Source organism: Schistocerca americana, chromosome 7, assembly GCF_021461395.2.
Source record: "Schistocerca americana isolate TAMUIC-IGC-003095 chromosome 7, iqSchAmer2.1, whole genome shotgun sequence".
NCBI lineage: Eukaryota > Metazoa > Arthropoda > Insecta > Orthoptera > Acrididae > Schistocerca > Schistocerca americana.
This window is the reverse complement of record NC_060125.1, coordinates 470,602,943-470,624,487: the sequence shown is the minus strand read 5'-3', so window position 1 is coordinate 470,624,487 and position 21,545 is coordinate 470,602,943. Positions and strand designations below refer to the sequence as shown.

General features: G+C 37.5%; 1 protein-coding gene across 1 annotated transcript in view; it reads right to left on the bottom strand.

The window, feature by feature from the left end:
- LOC124623021 (synaptotagmin-11) overlaps positions 1–21,545 on the bottom strand; it is a 183,551-nt gene that overhangs the window by 27,851 nt on the left and 134,155 nt on the right. The window contains exons 6-8 of the mRNA XM_047148811.1: positions 20,247–20,463; positions 14,480–14,635; positions 2,523–2,646 (exon numbers count right to left, since the gene is read on the bottom strand). Coding sequence (XP_047004767.1) covers positions 2,523–2,646; positions 14,480–14,635; positions 20,247–20,463 — 497 coding nt within the window. The remainder of the gene's footprint in view (positions 1–2,522; positions 2,647–14,479; positions 14,636–20,246; positions 20,464–21,545) is intronic.

Sequence of the window (21,545 nt, the reverse complement as noted above, 5' to 3'; positions counted from 1 at the left end):
TCAAAATTGCTAATGATTAAATTTGTGTGAGGTTAGGCCGAATTGTAAAACTAAAACAGTTTACCAGATGGTTACTTTGTTTGCATAAGGCAATGTACCTACACCAAGATACATTATAAGGGTTGACTCATTGACATAATGTGAGACTGGGACGATTTTTGGTATTGTGAATCTCATTTCATGGCATTAATGAAGGAAATTTTCTTCAGTATTCTGTCTGAAAGGTAGATCACAATTCCTATCTTTATTCTGCAATATGGGAATAATTCCAGAATCATTCATATTTAGTCATTTCCTATGTTTTGTATTTCTTCTGATCCTGTCTTTTGAGGGATTTTCCCTCTTTGCTGTGACTGTACATGTATTCCTCCCTTATCTACTTCACGGCTTCCCATTTATCACAAAGAAAGAATTACTTGGAAGTTTTGAAACACAGAGATTCAGAAAATATTTTAGATTTATGCCTGTCAAACCTGATCCATTGGTTTAAGCATCTCTTACGGAAACAGTTTTGTGTGTTTCACTACTTATTTCTGTCCCTTGCCACCTTCTCACACTTTTAGTTTCTATGTCTACAAATCCTCATCCAGTTTTCTCAGAGATCTCATAGTACATTGCTCTTCTATCCTATCACCCTCACCCCCCTCCCATCCCCCAACCCCTTTCTCTGTTTTTCTCTTGCACAAAATACAACTAGCCCTAGCTGCACCAGCTCCATCTCTTTCTGGTGCTGCATTTCTATCATTTTACTCTGCTGGTGTTTCCTCTCTTAGTCTTTACCTCCTTTCCCTTCATCTTCATAAGTTGATCCCACTTTGTCCACCAAAGGCAGCCACTCTCCCCAGCTGGTCTACAGTGGTACATTATGTAGCTTTGAGTGCATTATGTGTCCATTTACTCTTAAGGAGAGTTTAATCCATTATCTAAGCTACTATATTCAAGTTCTTGTTCATGAGATCAAGGTGTCCACTCTACAGTGAGTGCTTGACTTCTGTCAGTTCGTAGAATAAATGAGTAACAGTTGTATCAAGTATGCGTGGAAGCTGAGGATCTGTATTTCCTCAAAGAGTAAAATTACTTTCCATTGTTATATGTGACTGCTGCTGTTATAGAAGCTACATTTTATTTATAATTATTGGAAGGAGTGATGGTGACCAGTCACTGTATAGTTGGGACTTTGCATGAGCAACATACGCATAACGGAATGGGAAAAATATACCAACAGCAACGATGAAACAGGCGGTTCTTTCAGTGATATAATATGCATTGAAACTGGATTAACGAGGTACCCAGAAACTGATTTTTCAGAAAAATTGTTACAATGTAAATCACAAGTACTAATAATTGTATAGTTAATCAATATTAGAATGATTCAGAAATCAGATTTGTAAAATATCTAAGACATGTGAATGATAAAAAACACATTTTGACTTAACTTGTGCTTTTTTAAAATATTGTCTCATTTATCATGTATAATATCAATCTCTTTCCATGTTAATTAGTATGTCAAACATTTTAACAGATACTTGCTGAGCTTTTGTGTGAGAGAAAATAGGATTGATGAGACATATGTTCTACTGATTGGTGTATTAAATTCAGTACCCTTAAAGTAAGCAAGTAACACACTATACAGAAGCAACAAGAAAGAAGAAAGTTGTTATAGATCCATGCAATGATTTACACCTTCATATAAGTAAAAAGTAATAATGAAGGAAACAAGTTACTCTTGTGTCGATCAGTCTGAAATATCTTGAAAAGTCTGAATGGTTACAGTGAAACTTAATTTACAGCTATTCTGCATTACTGAGTACTTTCAAAGTACAAAAGAGGGCAATCAAAATCATAGCTGGTACGAACATTAGAGATTTATGTGGTATTTTTAAGAAAAAAGTTAAACATGCCTCCATTGCCTTGTATCTGCAACTTGGAAACATTACAGTTCACCAAGAAACACAAGATTAATAAGGAAAATTAGAAAACTCATTCACATATTCAGAATAATTGCAGCAGACAACAAGACAATCTTCATGTTACGCCTACAAACACAAGTGCTTGCAAAATGGAACCTATCATGTGGGGATAAAATTCTACAATGAATTTCTTAATACTATACAGTCTATCACAGATGTAAAAAAGTAAAGACATATATACAGTACTGCTCCATTTATTCAATAATAGTATATTCTGGTGATGTATAACAGTAACAAGTGTTCCACTTTGCAATTTATGAATTAAATGTGGAATTATGGCATGCTACATAATAGTACACACCAATTTTTTCAAAGCTATGAACCCATGAAATAGAATGTGCATACGTAAACAAATAATGTACAGCCTCAGGTTTATGATTAATGATATATGCAGTATGTTTATGATCCAGTGGACCAGTGATGATGATCATTATGATAGTAATTATAATACTAATACTTTTCGTTTAAAACTGGTACAAAACTTTGGATGTGCATGCACATACTTGTGTGTGGTTATCAGAAAAGATATCTCTGAATGTCCAACTATATTACCTGCTAGTCCAGTAACATCCATCTTTGGCAAGTTTCGTGCCTTGAGTACTACAACAGTTAGCCTGTTAGCTGCTGGCTGCCAACACAGGGAGACAAGTATTTCACCTCGACCTTGAGCACGTATCTGAAATACACATTGTGAAGTTAATAGTGAAAAGCCTATTGCATTTCTATGTAAGATAATTTTTCCTACGTGGAATGTTTCCCTCTATTATAACCATAAGATAATTTAGAGTAATATAAAATGCAATGGGTAGTCAGGTGGACATACAACTATTAATTACTTATGGTTGGAATAGCAACAATATAAGGAAAAAGATAGGTTACTACTCATCATAAAAGTGACACATTAAGTTGCAGACAGACACGAGGAAAAGACTGTTACACATATAGTTTTTGGCTAAAGCCTTCTTCAGAAAAGGAAACACACACACACACATTCATTCATTCACACAAATGAGCACATCTCCCACCCACATGACTGCCATCTCCAGCAGCTTGGACCAGTAGGCAACTGTCACATTGAATGGAAGCAGCAATCTGAAGGAGGCGTGGTAGGGGAAGGGATAGCAGTCTATGGGGGAGGGGAGAGTGCTGTCTGGTGGAGTGTGCAGGAACTAGAAGGAGCCATGACAAGACTGCTACCAGGTGCAGTGTTGGGAAGCTATGAGACAGGGACAGGGGGAGGATGGGGAGCAGAAAAGGAGTGGAGAATTGGCAGAGGGCGACACACAAAGAGGGTGAAGGACATAAATAGAGAGGAGGTGATAGGTCAGAGAGGCTGGAAAATGTTCAGTGGAGGGTGTAGAGACAGTAGGTTACCATAGGTAACCTACTATACCTAAGCTAACCTACTGTCCCCACACTCTCCACTCGACAGTTCCTGTCGCCTCTTTCATATCACTTCCTCCTTATTTATATCCCCTCACCCTCTTTGTGTGCTGCCCTCTGCCAATGTACCCATCCATCTTTCCCTTTCACTGCTCCTCTTCTGTTCCCCATCCCCCCCTCCCCCCATTTCCATGCCCCACAGCCCCCTGATGCTGCACCTGGTGGCAGTCTTGTCATGCCTCCTTCTAGTTGCTGCACGTTCCACCAAACAGCACTCTTCTTTCCTCCCACCCATATCATGCTATCCCTTACCCTTCCTCACTACCTCCAGACTCCTGCTTTTGTTCCACATGACAGCTACTTTCCAGTACAAGCTGCCAGAAATGGTGGTCATGTGTGCATAAGATGTGCTTCTTCTGTGAATGGATGTGTGTGTGTGCGTTTCCATTTCTGAAGGATTCTTTGGCCGTAAGCTCAATATGTAATAGTATTTTTGTTGTGCCTGTCTGCAACTCACCATGCCATCTTTATGGTGATTAGCAATCTATCTTTTCCCTCATGTTGTTATTAACTACTTCTGTTAATTGTAGTCAACAGTTCATGAATGTACGAGGGTGATTTGAAAAGTTCTCAGAATCACCACTAGAGGTCAGCACTAGCACAACGAGTTGTCCATGTGATATTCATTGGACTTTTGCATGTAAACACACGCCACATCAGTCCTTGTAGAAGAGAGCTGTGGTGTTGACGTGGTGCTGTTGTTGTTCCTGCGTAGTGATTTGTGAAGATGGAAAAAATTGAGTTTCGAGCAATGATTAAGTACTTCATACAGAGAGGTATGAAAGCAAAGGACATTCATGCCAATTTCCAGAATACACTGGGGGACTCTTCTCCTTCATATTCAACTGTTACCAAGTGGACAAACGAATTTAAATATGGTTAGGAGAGCTTAGATGATGATCCACACAGAGGTTGGCCAAGATGTATCCCTACTCCAGAAATTATTGCAAAAGTGCACAAAATGGCCATCATGGAGGATCACCAATGGAAAGTATGTGAAATTGATCACACTTGCCAGATGTCATCTGATAGGGTATATCACATTTTAACTGAAGAATTAGAAATGAAAAAATTATCTGCAAGATGAGTGCCGCAACTTTTGATGCTGGATCAAAAATGTGCAGTTGCCATGGCAAAATTGCATGAACTAAGGTTTGAATTGTTGCCACACATGCCTTATTCACCTGATATGGCTCTGTCAGACTTCCATCTCTTCCCAAAACTGAACATTTTTCGTGGTGGATAAAGATTCACTTCAAATGAAGAATTGATAGCGGCATTTGACTACTATTTTGCAGGCCTGGAGGAAACTTATTTTTGAGATGGGATCAAGGCTCTGGAACATCATTGGGCCAAGTGCATTAATCTACAAAAAGACTGCATTGAAAAAGTTTCAGTGATGAAAGTACTTTTTTTCTATTCCATTCCGAGACCTTTTCAAACCACCCTTGTAATTAACTGTGTATATGCATGTCTAAATTTCTGTTTTCCCTGTATGGTAGTCTTCACTAACAACAGCTAAAATATGTTTTTAAGTTCTGAATTTCAGTAATGATGGGTTTATGCATCTTTTTAAATGTATCTGTTAGTAATTATTGGAATTTTGACTCCTGGAAGTAGCTTCTGGTCAGTCTTTTTTTATTTTTCAGTTGCAGGAGAACAAGAAGATTGGCTTATGTGATATTTCTATCACATTTAGACTTTTTTTTGCCCCTCTACTTGAAAAAATATGTTTATAGATTGACAACTTGTATGTTTTGTTTGAGGGCACTATGAATAACATAATTTGCTAAAGTTAGTAACAATAATGAACAAAGCATTTCAAAAGGAAACTAAACACTGGTATGAATCTTCCAAAGGAGACCTTTAAAGCTGTATTCAGATCTCTGTGCTCTACTGCAGTATGACAATCTAACAAAGAGATAGATGTGAGTTCCTGTTCTGAAAATTTCAAATTGCCATAGGCAGTTTGAACATGGAAAGATCTCCAGCAATGATGACTAACGATAAGACCAGTATTTTAAAGATAAAATTGAAAAGCAGTTTGACAGAGTGAACTTTAATATGTTTGTGTCAGGCTTTTGTGCACTTTAACTGGCTGTTGTGTTATGAAATTACATATCATCTTGGGCAACACAGCTAAAAAGTGGCCATTTGTGTGTGAGTTGTGCCTCTGTGAATGTGTGTAGATAGGCACACACTATATGAAAATATGCCACACTAACATACCTTTTAGCAGTAATAGGTCTTTCATTAGGAGGAGAGACAGATAGGTTGGAGGGGACTACTAAAGAGCGAGATGCAACCCATCAGCTTTGACTAATGATGTCAGAATTTGCCAGATATGATATATTACGCAGATTTAACAGCGAAGATGAGTGTTCATAAACAAAGGAGCGTAAGAGAGAAAACAGATGGTAAACATATATCACATCCAGTAATATTTTGAACATAGTGTTAAGGATATAACTTGTTAGAGTCCTAGCACTTCAGTAAAAAATAAAGAAAAAGGGACAGAAGTAACGGTAGCATGGAATCCTCAGTTGACACATATATGAGTTGTATCTCGAACTTCAGTCAATCTGTATAGCTTAACTGCAGTACAGGATACAAATTTAACGTACGTCTACTTCTGTGTTTTCACCTATGTAGGTCAACTGAAGTACGGGATAGAAACTTTACAGGTGTTGTTTCTTTTGCCTCTGCTGCTGCTAGCATTCTGTTCTTATGTAAATAGTATTACTAGCAAAGGCAAAAAGACCTACATACATAATATTTGTATCCCATACTTCAGTTGACCTATATAGGTACCTCAGTTCAACTACATGAGAGCGGACAAAAATGACGCCCGTAAAATTTGTGCCCCATACCAACTGAAGTATATGATACAATATATTTTGCTTTTGATACTAATGGTATTGGCTGAAAATTATCATAGCCTTGCTAGCAGTGACAAAAAACCAACAACAGTTAAATTTGTATACCATTCTACAGTTGAGTTGTATAGGTCAACTAAAGAATAGGATACTAGTACTAGCGAATGGGAAATAACGACATTTATAACATGTGTATCCTGTACTATAGTTGACCTATATAAGTCAACTGGAGAATAGGGTACTAATGTTATTGAAGGCAAAAAACAGCAACATACGTAACATTTGTATCCTGTTCTTCAGTTGACCTATAAGGTAAATGGTATCAGTGTTACATATGTCGCTTTTTTCGTCTAGCCAGCACCAATGTCCAGTACTTCAATTGATCTGTATATGTCAACAGAAGTACAGGATACAAAGTTTACATATGTCAGTCTTCTTGCCTTCAGTAGTGCTAGTATAGATCAGAAAAAATTGTAGTGATACTAATACTACAAAAGTGGAAAAGAGCAACAACTGTAAAATTTGTATACTGCACTGCAGCTGATGAACCCATACTTAATGCAGAACAATGAAATATGACAAAGACATACATCAAAATAGACAAATTTGGTACAACATGAAAATAGAAAACTAAAATTACCATACCCAAACTTCTCCGGAAAAAACCAAAGCTCGCCTTGAAAGATGTCAAGGAAAATCACATACGTACACAAGAAACACAATATCACAAAAAAACAAACATACACACATACATACAAATATATAAACCCAGAAGTTCACAGCAATGAAATGAAGTAAAATAATGAACAAATCCACATAAGAAAATTACCTAACATAAGAAAATGAAGAATGATGGATCAGTCCCAAAAAATCCAAATTAATATTTTAACCATCCTGACCAAACCCACCCTTTTCCTTGACTATCAGTTACCCTCCCCACCTGCCATCCCAACCTGAAATTAACTAACAAATTTTGGATGATGCATTTGCCCAACACATTTTAAAAAAAGCACTCCATCTTCAGGCCACAAGTGGCCCATCGGGACCATCCAAGCGCCGTGTCATCCTCATTGGGTACACAATGCCCCCATGAATATTCATCTGTAGTGTTGAAATGCATCGTTTCTCCCTCCCTGCAACATTCTACACTATTGGTACAAGTCCCAGTTGATGAAGATCTGAATTCAATATTATGATTAACGACAAGATGCTGAAAACCCCTATTCCCCAAATCCCTGTACAAAGAAAAACCAGTGGAAATGGCTACAGAACCCTCTGCAAAATGATCATCCATTAATTTCACCAACACTTTCTTTGTTCGATTAGGAACTACTTTAAAAACTGCATCATCACATTCTGGACCTGAAATACAGCCCTCCCCCCCCCCCTCCCCAAAAACCCATAATCCCACTGCAGGTTCCCCCCTGTTGTTCTTGGTCTTGCCAAAATGAGATTCATCGATTTTGACTATAATACCAGCGCCCCCCCCCCCCCCCCCCCAAAGGCCCCCTATACTTTATATACTCCCCACAAACTTCCCTCCAAAATGAATACCAGTCCAAACCGGTGCACTCACTCACTCGACATCCATGCACACACAACTACACAAGATAGCTCAAACACCAACATTATGTTCTTTTTTTATATCCCTCCATGCCAGCTTTGATTTCTCAGACCATGTTCCTAGTCTAATTGAACCCAGTAGTCGATCCTTGCTACACCTCCATATGAATAAATCGTGAGTAAAATGAGCAGACCCATTTATCAGGTGCATATGTTCACTGCACTCATGACATCGAACGTAATCAGCAAGGAGGCAAGATATTTGCAAAAATTGAATGGTTGCCATCATGTCTAAGGCCAAAGCCTCCTTAAGTCTTTCATATTCACGGGAATAGATAAATCCATACCTACAAACGAAAATGAAAAACTAAAAATTCTTCTAAATGAAAAGCTATTCTTCCAAATTATCTCAAACTCACTAAGAATGAAATTAAGTACCAAATGAATAGGAAACAGCGAATTATTTAAATCAATGCAAATGAAAAACATCTTACGCAGTGCCTAGCACTGTCTTTTAAAAACACATTCATTTATTTCAAGTTTCAATGGTGGCGCTTATCCATAGTAGACAACTGATTTATCAGCTTTACTGTGCATGGAGAGCTGCATCAAACCAGTCTCAGGACTGAAGACCACAACAACAACAACAACAACAACGGCTCGAAAGTAGAGACATTAATATCTATGAGTTACCTATGACATCATTGGTCAAAGCCGATGAGTTGTATCCCGCTCTTCAGTTGACCCAGCTGGAGAAGGTTAAAAGGAATGGCAGGTCACTCAGGCCACAGCATGAGATAGTCCCAACTGTTTAGAGGATGATGGTAGTGAAAGACCCCCCTTGTTTTCAAAACAGATGCGGGCTTCTCATCTTAGGATCTGAGCAGTCTTCCTTTCCCTTTTAATTTTCCCCACCTATCCCAACTCTCCACCTCAAGGAAGGAACTATAAGTTCTAAAAGCTAGGATAGTGCCTCTTATTTTTACAGGTGGCTATTAGCAGTACTGATATTTTGCCTCTTGGAGGTCAGAAAATAATCTGTCTATTTTTCATCATCCCCCTCCCACCTCTATCACATAGAATGCACATAGCTTTGTGCTCTTGTTGACTCACGCATAATGTTTTAGAAGTAATTCTGTCTTGCATATTACCCTATATTCCACCTCTCTCAGGTTCTCAAATCTCATCCAGTGCAGTCCCAAGCAATCAGTCTTTCCTTCTCATCCTGTCCAGTAAGTCTCCCCTGACCTAGGGTTCTGAGCAACTTTTCCGAACCCAACCCCTTTTCATAAACCTTGCCAGTCCTGTTCCTTCACCCCTCTTCCTTCCCCTTCATCCTATCTGCCAGAAGAAGAAGCCACTCGCTCCGAAAGCTTGCAAACTATAATACTAGTGTGTACTCCTGCTGCCACTTGCAGAGTAGAATTTCTTATATTTTCAATATACATAAAATATTTATCAGGTACCAAAATGGTGCAGTGCTATACTTGTTATCTACTGTTGCTGCATAACTGAACTCAGAACAGTTTGAACTGTATTTCATTTAAAAGTAGATAAATATAAAATATTTTGAATAAATAAGAAGACAAACTTAACCCTTGAGCAGGCATGCCGGCTCATAGAGTGTGCCAAATTTATATAATCGATGTATCCAATGTGTTGGCAACAATGGAGACCTTTGAAACTCAATGTACTCCTTCACTATTGTTCTGATGACTGTTGTCAGTAGTGCACTAATTGTTGGTGCTCAGGAATTTGTTAAACAGAGAATTTGATGTAACACTGTCAGTTCTGGTGCACTCAGTGCACCATGCAACTGGTTATGTAAGTATTTTTTTACATCTTCAAACACAGTGGTTATTTTACCAACAACATTCCTATAGCCCATGTTCAGCATAAATTTTCATTTAAGGGCAAGAAAGCATTTAACTAATGAGGAACTCGAATGCCTCTTGACTGAAGATCCAGATTTTACAAAAAATGTCGACACTACAGGGTGTTTTGAAAAGAAAGTATTATTTTGTCCAAACTATCAATCGCTGCACCTTGACTCAGCTATTGGGGAAATGAATCCATGGTCTAGTTTATATTAATAGCCGCTAGATGTCTGTTGTCTTCTGTTTTGCTTGGTAACTGTCATGTGTTTAAAATGGCTACTCCGCAGCAGAAATCATTCTGTGTTCTTGAACTTGTGAAGTGCAATTCCATGATATACAGTGCAAAGACGTTTCAGGTTGAGGTACCAAATTGATCTTCCAAATGTGTGGAACATTCAAAGATGGTATCGACACAGATACATAGATTTCTAAATACAGGATGTGTATGTAAAGGAATGAGTCCTGGCCGCCCTCATGTTCCTGAAGAAAATATTGCACGAATTCAAGCTGCTTTCCAATGTAGTCCTTCAAAATCAACTCGTGATGCCAGTCAGGACTTACAACTGCCTACAACAATAATTTGGCATGTTTTGAGACGTCTGTTGGTTATGAAGCCGCACGAGTTAACAGCTGTTACAAGCTCTGTGCCCTAATGACAAACACAAATATGCGGCATTTTGCAACAAGATTCTAGATGCTATTGACAATGACAACACTTGTGCACGATGCATTGTGTTCAGTGATTAAGCAACTTTCCGTGTTAGTGGTCATGTAAACAAACATAATGTTCGAATTTGAGGCCTTACAGAACCTACCATGCAGCCATTGAACATGTACGAGATTTGCAAAAAGTCTATGAGTTTATGGCTCATTCTTCTTTGATGGAAACACAGCTAATGGTCAGCAGTATCTCGCTATGTACAAAACTGGTTATTTCCGAAGCTGCACGAAGACAACTTCATTTTTCAACATGACGGGGCACGCTCCTTCTGGAGTCACCAAGTGCATGAATATCTGAATGAAACTAATTGAAGAACCAGATCCATACTGCCATAACATCAGTGACGAAGGACATGCTTGTCCGAGTATGGGAGGAATTTGAGTATTGATGTGATATTGTTCGTACGCTGATGGAGAATATATTGAAATCTGTAATCTGAACTTGAGAGGTTCTTAAATATGTGTGTAAAGTTTCATATTTGTATGTGTTAAAGTTTAATAAATATATGCATTTGAAATACATATATTCTTTTTGAAACACCCTGAATATTGGACAATGTTACTGATGAAGAATTGGAGGTAATTACTCATAGTGACCATGACACAAAGTGAACAAGAGTGTGCGTCAGACGGAAATGAAGACAATAATTGTCAACTAGGTTCTATTGGTGATTGGTTTGTGGGAAGAAATAAAACTTCTATATGGGGGAACAAGAAGGAGAAACAGTGCAAAAATTTTCCCTGGAAATAGGCTATTGCCAGGGATGTAACAACTGAGATTTCTGGATTCCTTAAGGTACTTAACATGGAAATGATCAATACTATTGTGAAATCTACAAACAAATATATTCAGCTCAAACCAGAATTTTCTGATTATCAGAGAGATAAAGAGACAAAAAAGAAATGACAAGAAGTGAAATATTGGCACTTCTTGGGTTACTTTATCTCTTTGGAATGAAGAAAGCGAACCGCACGAATGTAATGGAACAGTGGAATACTGGTAGATCAGGAATCGTAATTAGAAGAGCTGGGATGAGCTACAAGCAATTTCTATTCTTTCTACATTGTATTCATTTTAATGATAAAAGCATAAAAGAAGAGAGGAGAGAAGATCTGATAAGTTGGCCACAGTATTTTCGATTCTGGATGAGTTTGTAACCAATGGTGAGAAGCTTCAAGCTTTTCATGGTCATTGTGGATTTGTGCAATATATCGCCAACCAACCTGCCAAATATGGCATTAAGATATCTGCACTTTGTGATGTGAAAACATTTCTTATCAGCAACATTGAGGTATACTGTGGAAAGCAACCCAAAGGACATTATGCAGTCTCAAATTCAGCGTTGGAAATAATTCACAGACTTGTGAGTCATATAGAGGGATCCAACAGGAATATAATTATGGATAGTTGGTATACAAGTCGCACCTTGGTTATGTCGCTGTTAGGTAAAAGGCTTACGTGTATTGGGACACTCAGAAAGAATACACCAGAAATTCCCTTGGAATTCCTGCCTAATAAAAATCGAGTACGTGGCTCATCCCTCTTCAGATATAAAAACAATTTGATGTTAGTTATGTACTTACTAAAAGAAGGAGGTTTTGTTGTCATCAACAATGCATGATTCAGGTACTATCGATGAAGAATTTTGAAAGCCAGAGATTGTGATTACAATGCCACTAAGGGTGGCGTCAGTAGTCAAAGAAGGTGGTTTTGTTGCCGTCAACAATGCATAATTCAGGTACTATCAATGAAGATTTTTGAAAGCCAGAGATTGTGATAACGCCACTAACGGTGGCGTCGATGCAGTTGGCCAGATGTGTGGCACATGTTCTGTGGCTCACATAATGAGAAGGTGGCCTTTGGTAATGATTTTTGCTCTAATGGACATTGCTCGTATCAATGCCCAGATCCTTTTTTACTCAAATGGACAAAATCGAAAGATTACGAGAAGCATGATTCTGAAGAACTTGGCTTATGACGTCATGAAAGAACATCTAATAGAAAGAGCCAAAATTCAGAGCCTTCCCAAGGACATATCACTGTTCCTTCAAAGGTACCAGACAACACCTGAGCAAGTTGAGAAGCATTCGGCTAAGAAATGGGGTCGCTGTGTTACTTGTGGAAGGGTCAAGAATATTAAATCAACAATAAAGTGTGTTTCTTGTAATGGTTTTGACATTTCTTAAATTCTTAAGTGGTGAACATGGCCTGTCTGTAAGCTGTTTTAATATGGTTTCTGTAGGCATTCACTATGAGTATATTAATTTTGAATGCTGACTGCAAAATATAGATTTTTTAGAACTATGTCATTTATGTGTTTAGATGTATATCAACTTTCCTAAATAAAGTATAATTAACAGCCATGTTAAACGAGGAAACATTCTTTCCCACTGTAAGTGAGCAACAGTGTATAGACATTTCTTGGCTAGATATGTAACATTATTTCTTAGTATTTTCCACTGTGCCCATAATAAATTATTTGTATTAATTGCACAATAAAATTTGTTATTTCGATACTATTAATGTGATTTTGAGTGATACTATATCTACCCTTAAAACAATAAACTATTTAATATCAATACTAGTGTGAGAGCACATGAAAATAACTATACAACTGAGCAGCGAAAGTGGCGAACAAAATGCACCACTTGTTCAATAAAAAAGCACACGCCTGCCGGAAGGTTAATGAAACTAGTGGTAGGTATCGCAAATGGAAGACTTGGACTTGTTGGGAAGATTCTGAGAAGGTTGGACATATAAGAGTCTACTGTGATCTATTTGTAGAGTGCAGTCTGTTGTAGGAACTACCCAATTTAGGGAGACCTAAATTAGGGTGGCCAGATCAGGACTAGAATGTGGTACTTTCCTTGAAAACAAGCCCTCAGTCTGAACTACAACACCAGCCCACTCAGTTCCTATTTCTAACTAGTTTGTTCAGTCTTACTTTAATATGAAGATTTATAACATTCCACATCATTGGCTACTAAATAATGGTTTACACTGTTACCATTTGGAGAACTTCCCATGAGAAAGTCTTGTATTGGACTGTTGTATGCCTAGAATCTCTTACCAGTGGTTTCTGAATGATTCTGTGATTCGGATTATTACTAATTTATTTTAGTACCACGTTAAAGGCACTGATATCTACTTGTTGATTGACATGGTGTTTTTTAAATGTTTTTTTGCAAATTGAGCAGACTTCTCATTTGTTATCTTGCAACACTATCACAGACATCAGGCAGTCCATCATAAATCTGAGACTGTGTGTTCTACCAGAGGGCATTTTATACTAACACCAAAAGGAGTCTGCACTTGAGAAGTCTTTAAAATTTGTCATCTACAATACTTTAGTTTTTGTCTCCTGAACATAAGTTACGCCCAGACATCTGTCTACTGATAACACATGCTCATCAAAACTTAAATGGAAACACTCAGAAATATAGAATGATACTTTGTTGAAAAATTCTGTCCAATCAGTAGCTTCATTAGTGAATGAACAGAAAATAAACACAGTCATGGATAACCCTATACACCACATTTGTCAGAATTAAAATATAAATTAAGAGCAAAATCAACTGAAAATTCTTCAATCATGCAAATACAGAGTCAACGAAATGTCTTCATATAGTATGCAATACCGGATAAATACTGTCTGAAATATGCTATTATTGGTTTTCTGTCTTGCACGTACTGCAATAAAATTAAAGAGAATTGCACCAGATGGACTTCGCTTTTATTTATGAAGCATTGTCTATGGTTATTCTGCAAACTGAATACATATGTTTGTACATTTTTGAAATATTCAGCTGTTTATCAGTTCTTTGTTATGATGTACTGTATCTAGGTTCTAAGACAGATTTTACCAGCTTCAGATCCATGTTATCCTATTTTCTATACCTAGCTGTAACATGTATAAAATGCACGTGTGATACTCTGAATTTTACTGTATGATCTAAAAAAATGTCCACCAACTGAAAATTGATGTGGCAAAGCTATGGTGGTGTTACATACTTGTCTCCCCTTACTTACCTTCAGACTCCTTGGATGAATATCTCGGCAAAGTGTCAGTTGTTGAGTCTCTGCTTGTACCAAGTCCACAGAATCCAGAGGACAGAACACTTCTCCAATAATGTCATCTCGTGAGTAGCGATCAAAACTCAGTACCACAAAGTGTAGTGTTATGCTCTAAAATATACAACAAATTATAAACCATATTATTCACTGGTTAGGTCAAACTGTGAAAGCACTCTTAACTTTTATTGTGTGTTCTCATCAGTGTGAACTGAAAGGATGAAGAGCAAACAATGGAAATGCTACAAGCCGAGGCACTGACATATACATAAACAAGACTGAAATAATTGCTAGAATTTTGTACAATGTTCTACCTAGAAGCTAACAAAGTGACAACAAACATACACATTACTACAGCACTGCAGCTTTTTGTCTGCTCAACATCCCCTATTGTCCCTTCTTGGCCATTATCAACCCATTTTCAGTTTCTAAACAAATTAAATCAATAGGCTTTTATGGTGATCTGCTATTTACAAATCTGTCTTGAATGCTCGCTATAACTTTCACTTATCTGACTTTCTTATGCATGATCAATAATCATTACTTACAATTTTTCATTTGAATGTGCTGTATACTGTAGTCTGACCTGTTATTTCTTATGTCCATGCTGAACGCTGATACAAAATACTAACAGAATTACAAAGCACAAAAAGAAAATGTAGGACTTGCCTGATACAAAAGAGAACACTTGTGTGCCCTAGATTCAAAAAGTGGTTCAATCAGTAAGATCAATTGGTCTTTGTTTCTTGCTATGTGTAATAGTTATTATGAAATTTTGAGAACTATCCAAGACAATGGATTTAATCATTAAAAAAAAACTGTCAGATGATAATTATGAGAATGAGCACCTCACTAAAACTGAAGCTTCATGGAATGGTTCTGTACATTAACATAAGATTTCTATAAATTAAGAAAAATTCGTATAAACATCAACAAATAAAAGAAAAAGTAGAGCAACTGATTGAAAAGCTCAGTAACTTATTAACAGTACCACACTGCACATAATCACATGCAACCAGTAGTGCAAAACTATGCTTGCTTCATGATGCATACATATTTGACTGTACACTGAGTAGTACGGTGGTAAGTAGTGAGAGAATGGAAAAAAGTCTGAAATAGTCCTCTTCTTTCAGTGTTTTTGAGGTATCATTCATTGGACTCTTCAGAGTCTTTCTGTGCTGAAAGCAACATTGCAAGAGGCATGACATTCACTTCCTGTGGAGTCATGGATATCATTATTAACATTCATTCCTCCATGTGCTGAATTACTCAAGTTACTATTATTTTGTGACTTTTCCTTTATTAGTAGAAGCTACTGTGCAAGGACAAAGTGAATGTACTTAGGCTGGAAGTCATAAACAAGAGATTTTATTTAGATCAAACAAACACATATTTTCTTATGTGGGCCCCCTTAAAGCCAATGCACCTTCTCCAACACTTTTCAATGAGTAGATTACACTCCTGAAATGTGATTCTGGAAGACACCCATTGATAGTTACTAGAATTTCTTCATTAAACTCAGAAGCATTCCAGGAATAAATTTCTTTAGAGTTTTCAGAAACACACCCATTTCAAGTCACTTAGTTTTTCCACTGCAAAACCACATTTCATTGATCTGATGAAACATATTCACCAGTTACTGTTTTATCTGTTGCAAGTTAATCCTTTTGTACTCCAGAAAAGGCTTGCATGTTTCACAGCAGATAAAACTGCCTTTGCCTGTTGACTTCCACTTGCTGAACGTTCTGGTATGAAGCACTGGACCTACACATCATCCACAGTATCATAATGGTGAAGAAAATCAATTAGACTGTTTTTAAAGTGATCATAAAATTGATAAGAAATTTGGTATTGCTTTTTACATTTGGTCATCAGTCAATAAATGTGCACCCATTGGACTCACAACTATCACACAGTCAGTTGTTATGCAGGATTTAAGCTAATGTACTCTTTCTTCTGAGGCCAATCCTGAGCTGGAGCATTTGAAAAGGGTACTGTTGATATCCTTTTCATTCATATGAAATCTGGTTAGTGCATCAGCTTAAATAATCCTGTTTACACTGGGATGTTGCACATTATTCTCCATTCCTTCCTTCTCCCATTGCACTTGTAGTGTCAGTTACTTGGCACATCTTCAACATTATTTGTCCTGTAACAGTTTGTTTATTTTCTTGGTGTTTTTCATCTGTTCTTATAATTTTCAGGCATTTGTTAATGTGAAGCTAAACTTTTTCACGATGCTCTAAGATTAGAGGTAGGATTTAATGCCTCATTTGGATGGCTAAGCAGATTCAAACAGTGTCTCAGGATTTGTGAACTTATTGTGCAAGGAGAGTAGCTTAGCTCAAATGTTGCAGCAGTTGAGTCCTTCTGGCAAAAGTTCTAGAAATTTGTGGAAGGACAGAATTTCACACCAGACCAAATTTATAATGCAGACAAAAGTGGTTGCTTTAAAGAATGAAGTTTGTGCTCCTGGGTATAAGCTGTCTAAAGAGCGCATTACTGTTTTATGCACTGATGATTCTTCTGGTAACCACAAAGTGAAACTGCAGTACTAGTGATTGGAAAATAATAAAAAAAAAAGTCTGAGCATTCAAGGATACTGCAGCTAAGGATCTCCCTGTACATCAATACAACCAAAAAGGAGCATGGATCGATAGCAAAATTTTAAAAAAGTGGGTTCCACACACAATTTTTTGAAGACAAAGGATTGTCACAAAAAACTCAATAACACCCCTTCACATCATGATTACAGGATTCTTGGAGTTGACGGTAATCTCAGTGTGTTTGGTTTTACCTCCTAATGTAACTGTCATAATGTAGCGAATGGACCAAGATGAAATGCATTGGTAAAATGGTACTACTGTGCTGTTCTACTGAGGAATGCTGGTTGATCAAGATGATCTTGGTGGCATTCCGGAAGAAGTTGACAATTCCAGATGCAATACATAGGATTTCTGATTCCTGGCAGGAAGTCAAGCCACATTCACTAGTTTGATCATGGAGGAAAATTCTTCCACATATAAAAGAAAGTGATTTTCAAGGTTTCAGTGACAAAGGAATAACAACTGAGTAATGAATCTGGCTATGGGTTTAAATGGTTTTGACGCTATCAATGAGGAAACTTGAAAGAATAGCTGAAGACTAACACTTATGAACCTGGCTTCCTGTAAATGAGTGACGCTGAAATTGTGACTGCCGCTTCACAACAAAACAATGAAGAGAACAGAGAACATGAAAGTGGGGTTGAAGACAGTGACCTAGTCAGTCACATACTACATTTAAATGTGTTTTATGCTCTCCTAGATTATATGGGCCAGAGAGTGTTTCAATACAGTGATACTGTTGCTGCAAGAAAAATTCAAAATTCCATGCAACAAAATGTCTACTCCTCTCAGAAGCCGACCAACATCACAAACTATTTTAAAAAATAAACATGCGTACAGTACCTACGTGCAGAACTTGGATAAACTTTGAAACAAAGAATACATGTTTGAAAATATTTTTATTATTCATGTTCTTCAATTATTTACGCATCTTCTGCCCCACATTACCTGTGATAATCAGGAGTATACCATATGCAATTAAGCAATTAAGTATGGGCCAATGAAATATGTATTTAACCAGGTACAACATATTATATGTATGCAAGTCTGGATGATCTCTTATGTAGCTTGAAAGCTATCTATGGGCTAAAAATAAACAAAATCAGTTATAATTCTAAAGTCTCTAAATGCATGGCTTCATCAGTAGTATCTGTTGCCAGATTGGTAGAAATTCCTTCCAATTAGATGGATGGGACAACACCAGCATCTTAGTCTTTTTCCTTATTACTACTTTCAATTCCAGCTCATATTAAATCTTTCAAACTTTCTGCTACAAAATAATTCAGTAACATTGATCCTATGAAATATCCTTAACACATGCACATACTCCCCCCCCTTCCTCCCCCCTCCCCGTTCCCTACTCCCCAGTCTTCTACAGTTATTTCTTTATTCTGCTGTGTGGTAGGCACTTCAAAGTTTTCAATACAAGATTTTTAAATTTTTCGTGGTTACATATTTGGTATCATTATATTACAGCTAAGTTTGAGTGCATTCAGGTCCCAGCACTAGGGAAGAATTTATAGAACAGAAAACCCATTGACCCATTGTTTCCTAAAATCTTTCTGTCATGTACACTGTCTGAGGTTTATTTGCCATTATAGTTTCAGACAGTTATTGCTTGAGAATGTGTTCTGTCAATGACATATGACATGACAGTGTTTTCTTTTTGGAAAGCAAAGCAAAGCTCTTAACTTTATTTTCTTGAACTGTGTTATTTTGAGTACTGTGAAGTAAATCAGTGCACCTTAATGGGATATTTGAGACATGTCATTCTTGCAGTCAGTAAAATTAATTTTTAGTGTTCATCTCCTTCTGGAATCATCTCATTATGGACTAGTAAGCTCTGAAATTGTGTCACTAATGGTGATTTATATGGAGATCTTTTCTTTCTACTCATATAATGAACAAAATATACTAGACATTCTGCAGTTCATTTGAATAACAATTTCACTACAGATTACAGCTCGAATAAAATAATTTTGTGATTCACAGAGTTGCAGTGCTGAGAGAAAATGTTGCCAGAGAGCAGCCAGCTATACTTGACATAACAATAGCTATAAAGGGTCTCACACATATTCATATCAATTGACTGACTGACAAACAAATTATATGTTTTGAGTGACCAGTAGACCAATTTTATCTGGACATTAACCAGGGCCTAATCACCCAATAACATGTTTTCCCCACCCCATCATGCTGCGTTTTACATTTTCATGCTAACCACCAAACAGAAGTTCAGCTACTGTCAGTTCTTATGGGGGAAAACAGTATTCTTATATGGCTAATGTGACAGAGTGGAAGCTGGTGAAATATTGATGACAGAGTTCTCATGGAAGTTTAAGAATTACATGTGATGAGCGTACCAATAGCAATCCAAAAAATGGGGTGCTTGCTTCATTGACAGAAGCTGCAGATACAAGGGCACTGAATTTGGGGTCTTCATAAGTTCTGCCAGTAGCTAGAAATGCAAACGTAGCTAAAAGTTTATTCTCTCAGTTTCCTTCATCTCTTTATTTATTTACATCAAATGTTTCTTGATGAGGTTTAGTAGCTCAGAAAAGCATTTCTCATCCAATCATTAATAATTTTGGAAATTGTCAGACTCCCAGCTTCTTCAGTAATAAAGTGTGAGTGAATTTCATCCTTTGAAGAAGCCATTTCTCTCAGCTTTTGCTTGCCTTGTCAATTCTCAAACAGGTGAAGCAAAACTCCAATTTTGTGACTTCAGTACCAAGTGGCACCTTGAAGGACACAATCTCATAACATAAACACCATATAGCCCGCGACATGAACAGGATGGTGCTTCAATTGTTGCATACATTGGTTGGACAATTTGGAGGCTGCTATCAACTCATAAATTGGAGTGGGTGCAGGGCAATTAAACATGCAACACAGTAAGAATGAGGCCAACACAACAAAAACAGAATTTCATTTTTGTCACTACTATGCCAGCCAAGAACTTTTCATCTTTCCCTTATTAAATAAATTATTTCATGCAGCATAAATGTCAGTGTATATAACATGAGAAGAGGCAACAGAGACAGATACAGAGAGAGATAGAGATATATAGAGATAGATAGATAGAGAGAGAGAGAGAGAGAGAGAGAGAGAATGCACACCTGGAGTTCATTGTAGGTGACACGGTAGAAGGTGAAGTCCTCGTCATAGACAGGGTCACGTGTCTTGCGCAGCACACGCGTTTTGACCTTGTGCAGCTTGTCTGGCAGCAGCTGCAGTTTCACATAGGGGTCACTGCTGCCCACACTGGTGTCCTTGGCTGGCAGGTTGCGGCAGCGCACCACTGTCACGATGAGCGCACTCTTGTCACGCTTGTACCTGTCACCAGCACGTGTTTATTAGGTTTAAGCTTGTGGCTGCACTCAAAATACAACTATGAGGGTGGTCATAAACATTTAATTAACATCTCAAAAAATAAATATGTATAATTAATTTTTTGTTTGTGTACAGGTATATTTCGGCAGCTGTGATACCCATTTAAATTCCCATGCCACAAGACTGTAACATGACATTAGATGAGTGAAAACAAAATGACACAGCCTGCTGGTTACCCACTTTTTTTACAGAGCTCCATGCAGTAATTTTATTTTTATTGGAAATGACACTGTAAAAATCTATGCTGAGCTGAAAGTGTGGAAACAATGCACCATTATACAACACTGTGTTTAAGTGGTACAGACACTTTCATTGTGGATAAACAAGTCTGAATGATGTAGAATGATATGGCAGACAGTCATTCTATGAGGAACTGGGAACTGAAAGAGAAATGGAAGCCCTGGCACTTTAAGACAAGTGTATCACAATAAAGACAATAATGGAAAAAGTGAAAACCAGTCACAGATCAGTTTTTAGCATATTACACAACATGTTCAACATAACAAAGATAGCCACCTGCTGTGTTCTGTGACCATTCACATGGATTGATAATGACTGCCAAATAGAGATAATAGGCGAAAATTTTGCAGCTGTGTCAGTCCAATCCAGATGTCGTGTTTACCTGTTTAATTACTACAGAGAAGTACTGAGAGCATCATTATGAGTCCAAGACAAAGGAGAAAATGAAGAAGTGGAAACGTGTACTCATCGCCACTGAAACAGACGGAGATCCAATCATCATTGGACAAGATAATGCTGAATGGTTGGTTGGTTTGAGGTTAGGGAACTAAACAGTGAGGTCGTCAGTCCCTCAGTTATGAGAGAGTTAGTGATGACAGCTACAAATTGATTGAGTTATCAAAATATGAAGGAGTGGTAAAATCAAATAATTGAAAGCAATATTGATGTCAGAGCTGAGAAATAATTTGAAAGAGAAGTAAAAATGTGTGGAACAGGCCGGTACAGAGGTAAGAGAGCAGACGAACACTCCACAGGGCTCATTTGTAATGAGGGAAACCCCCACC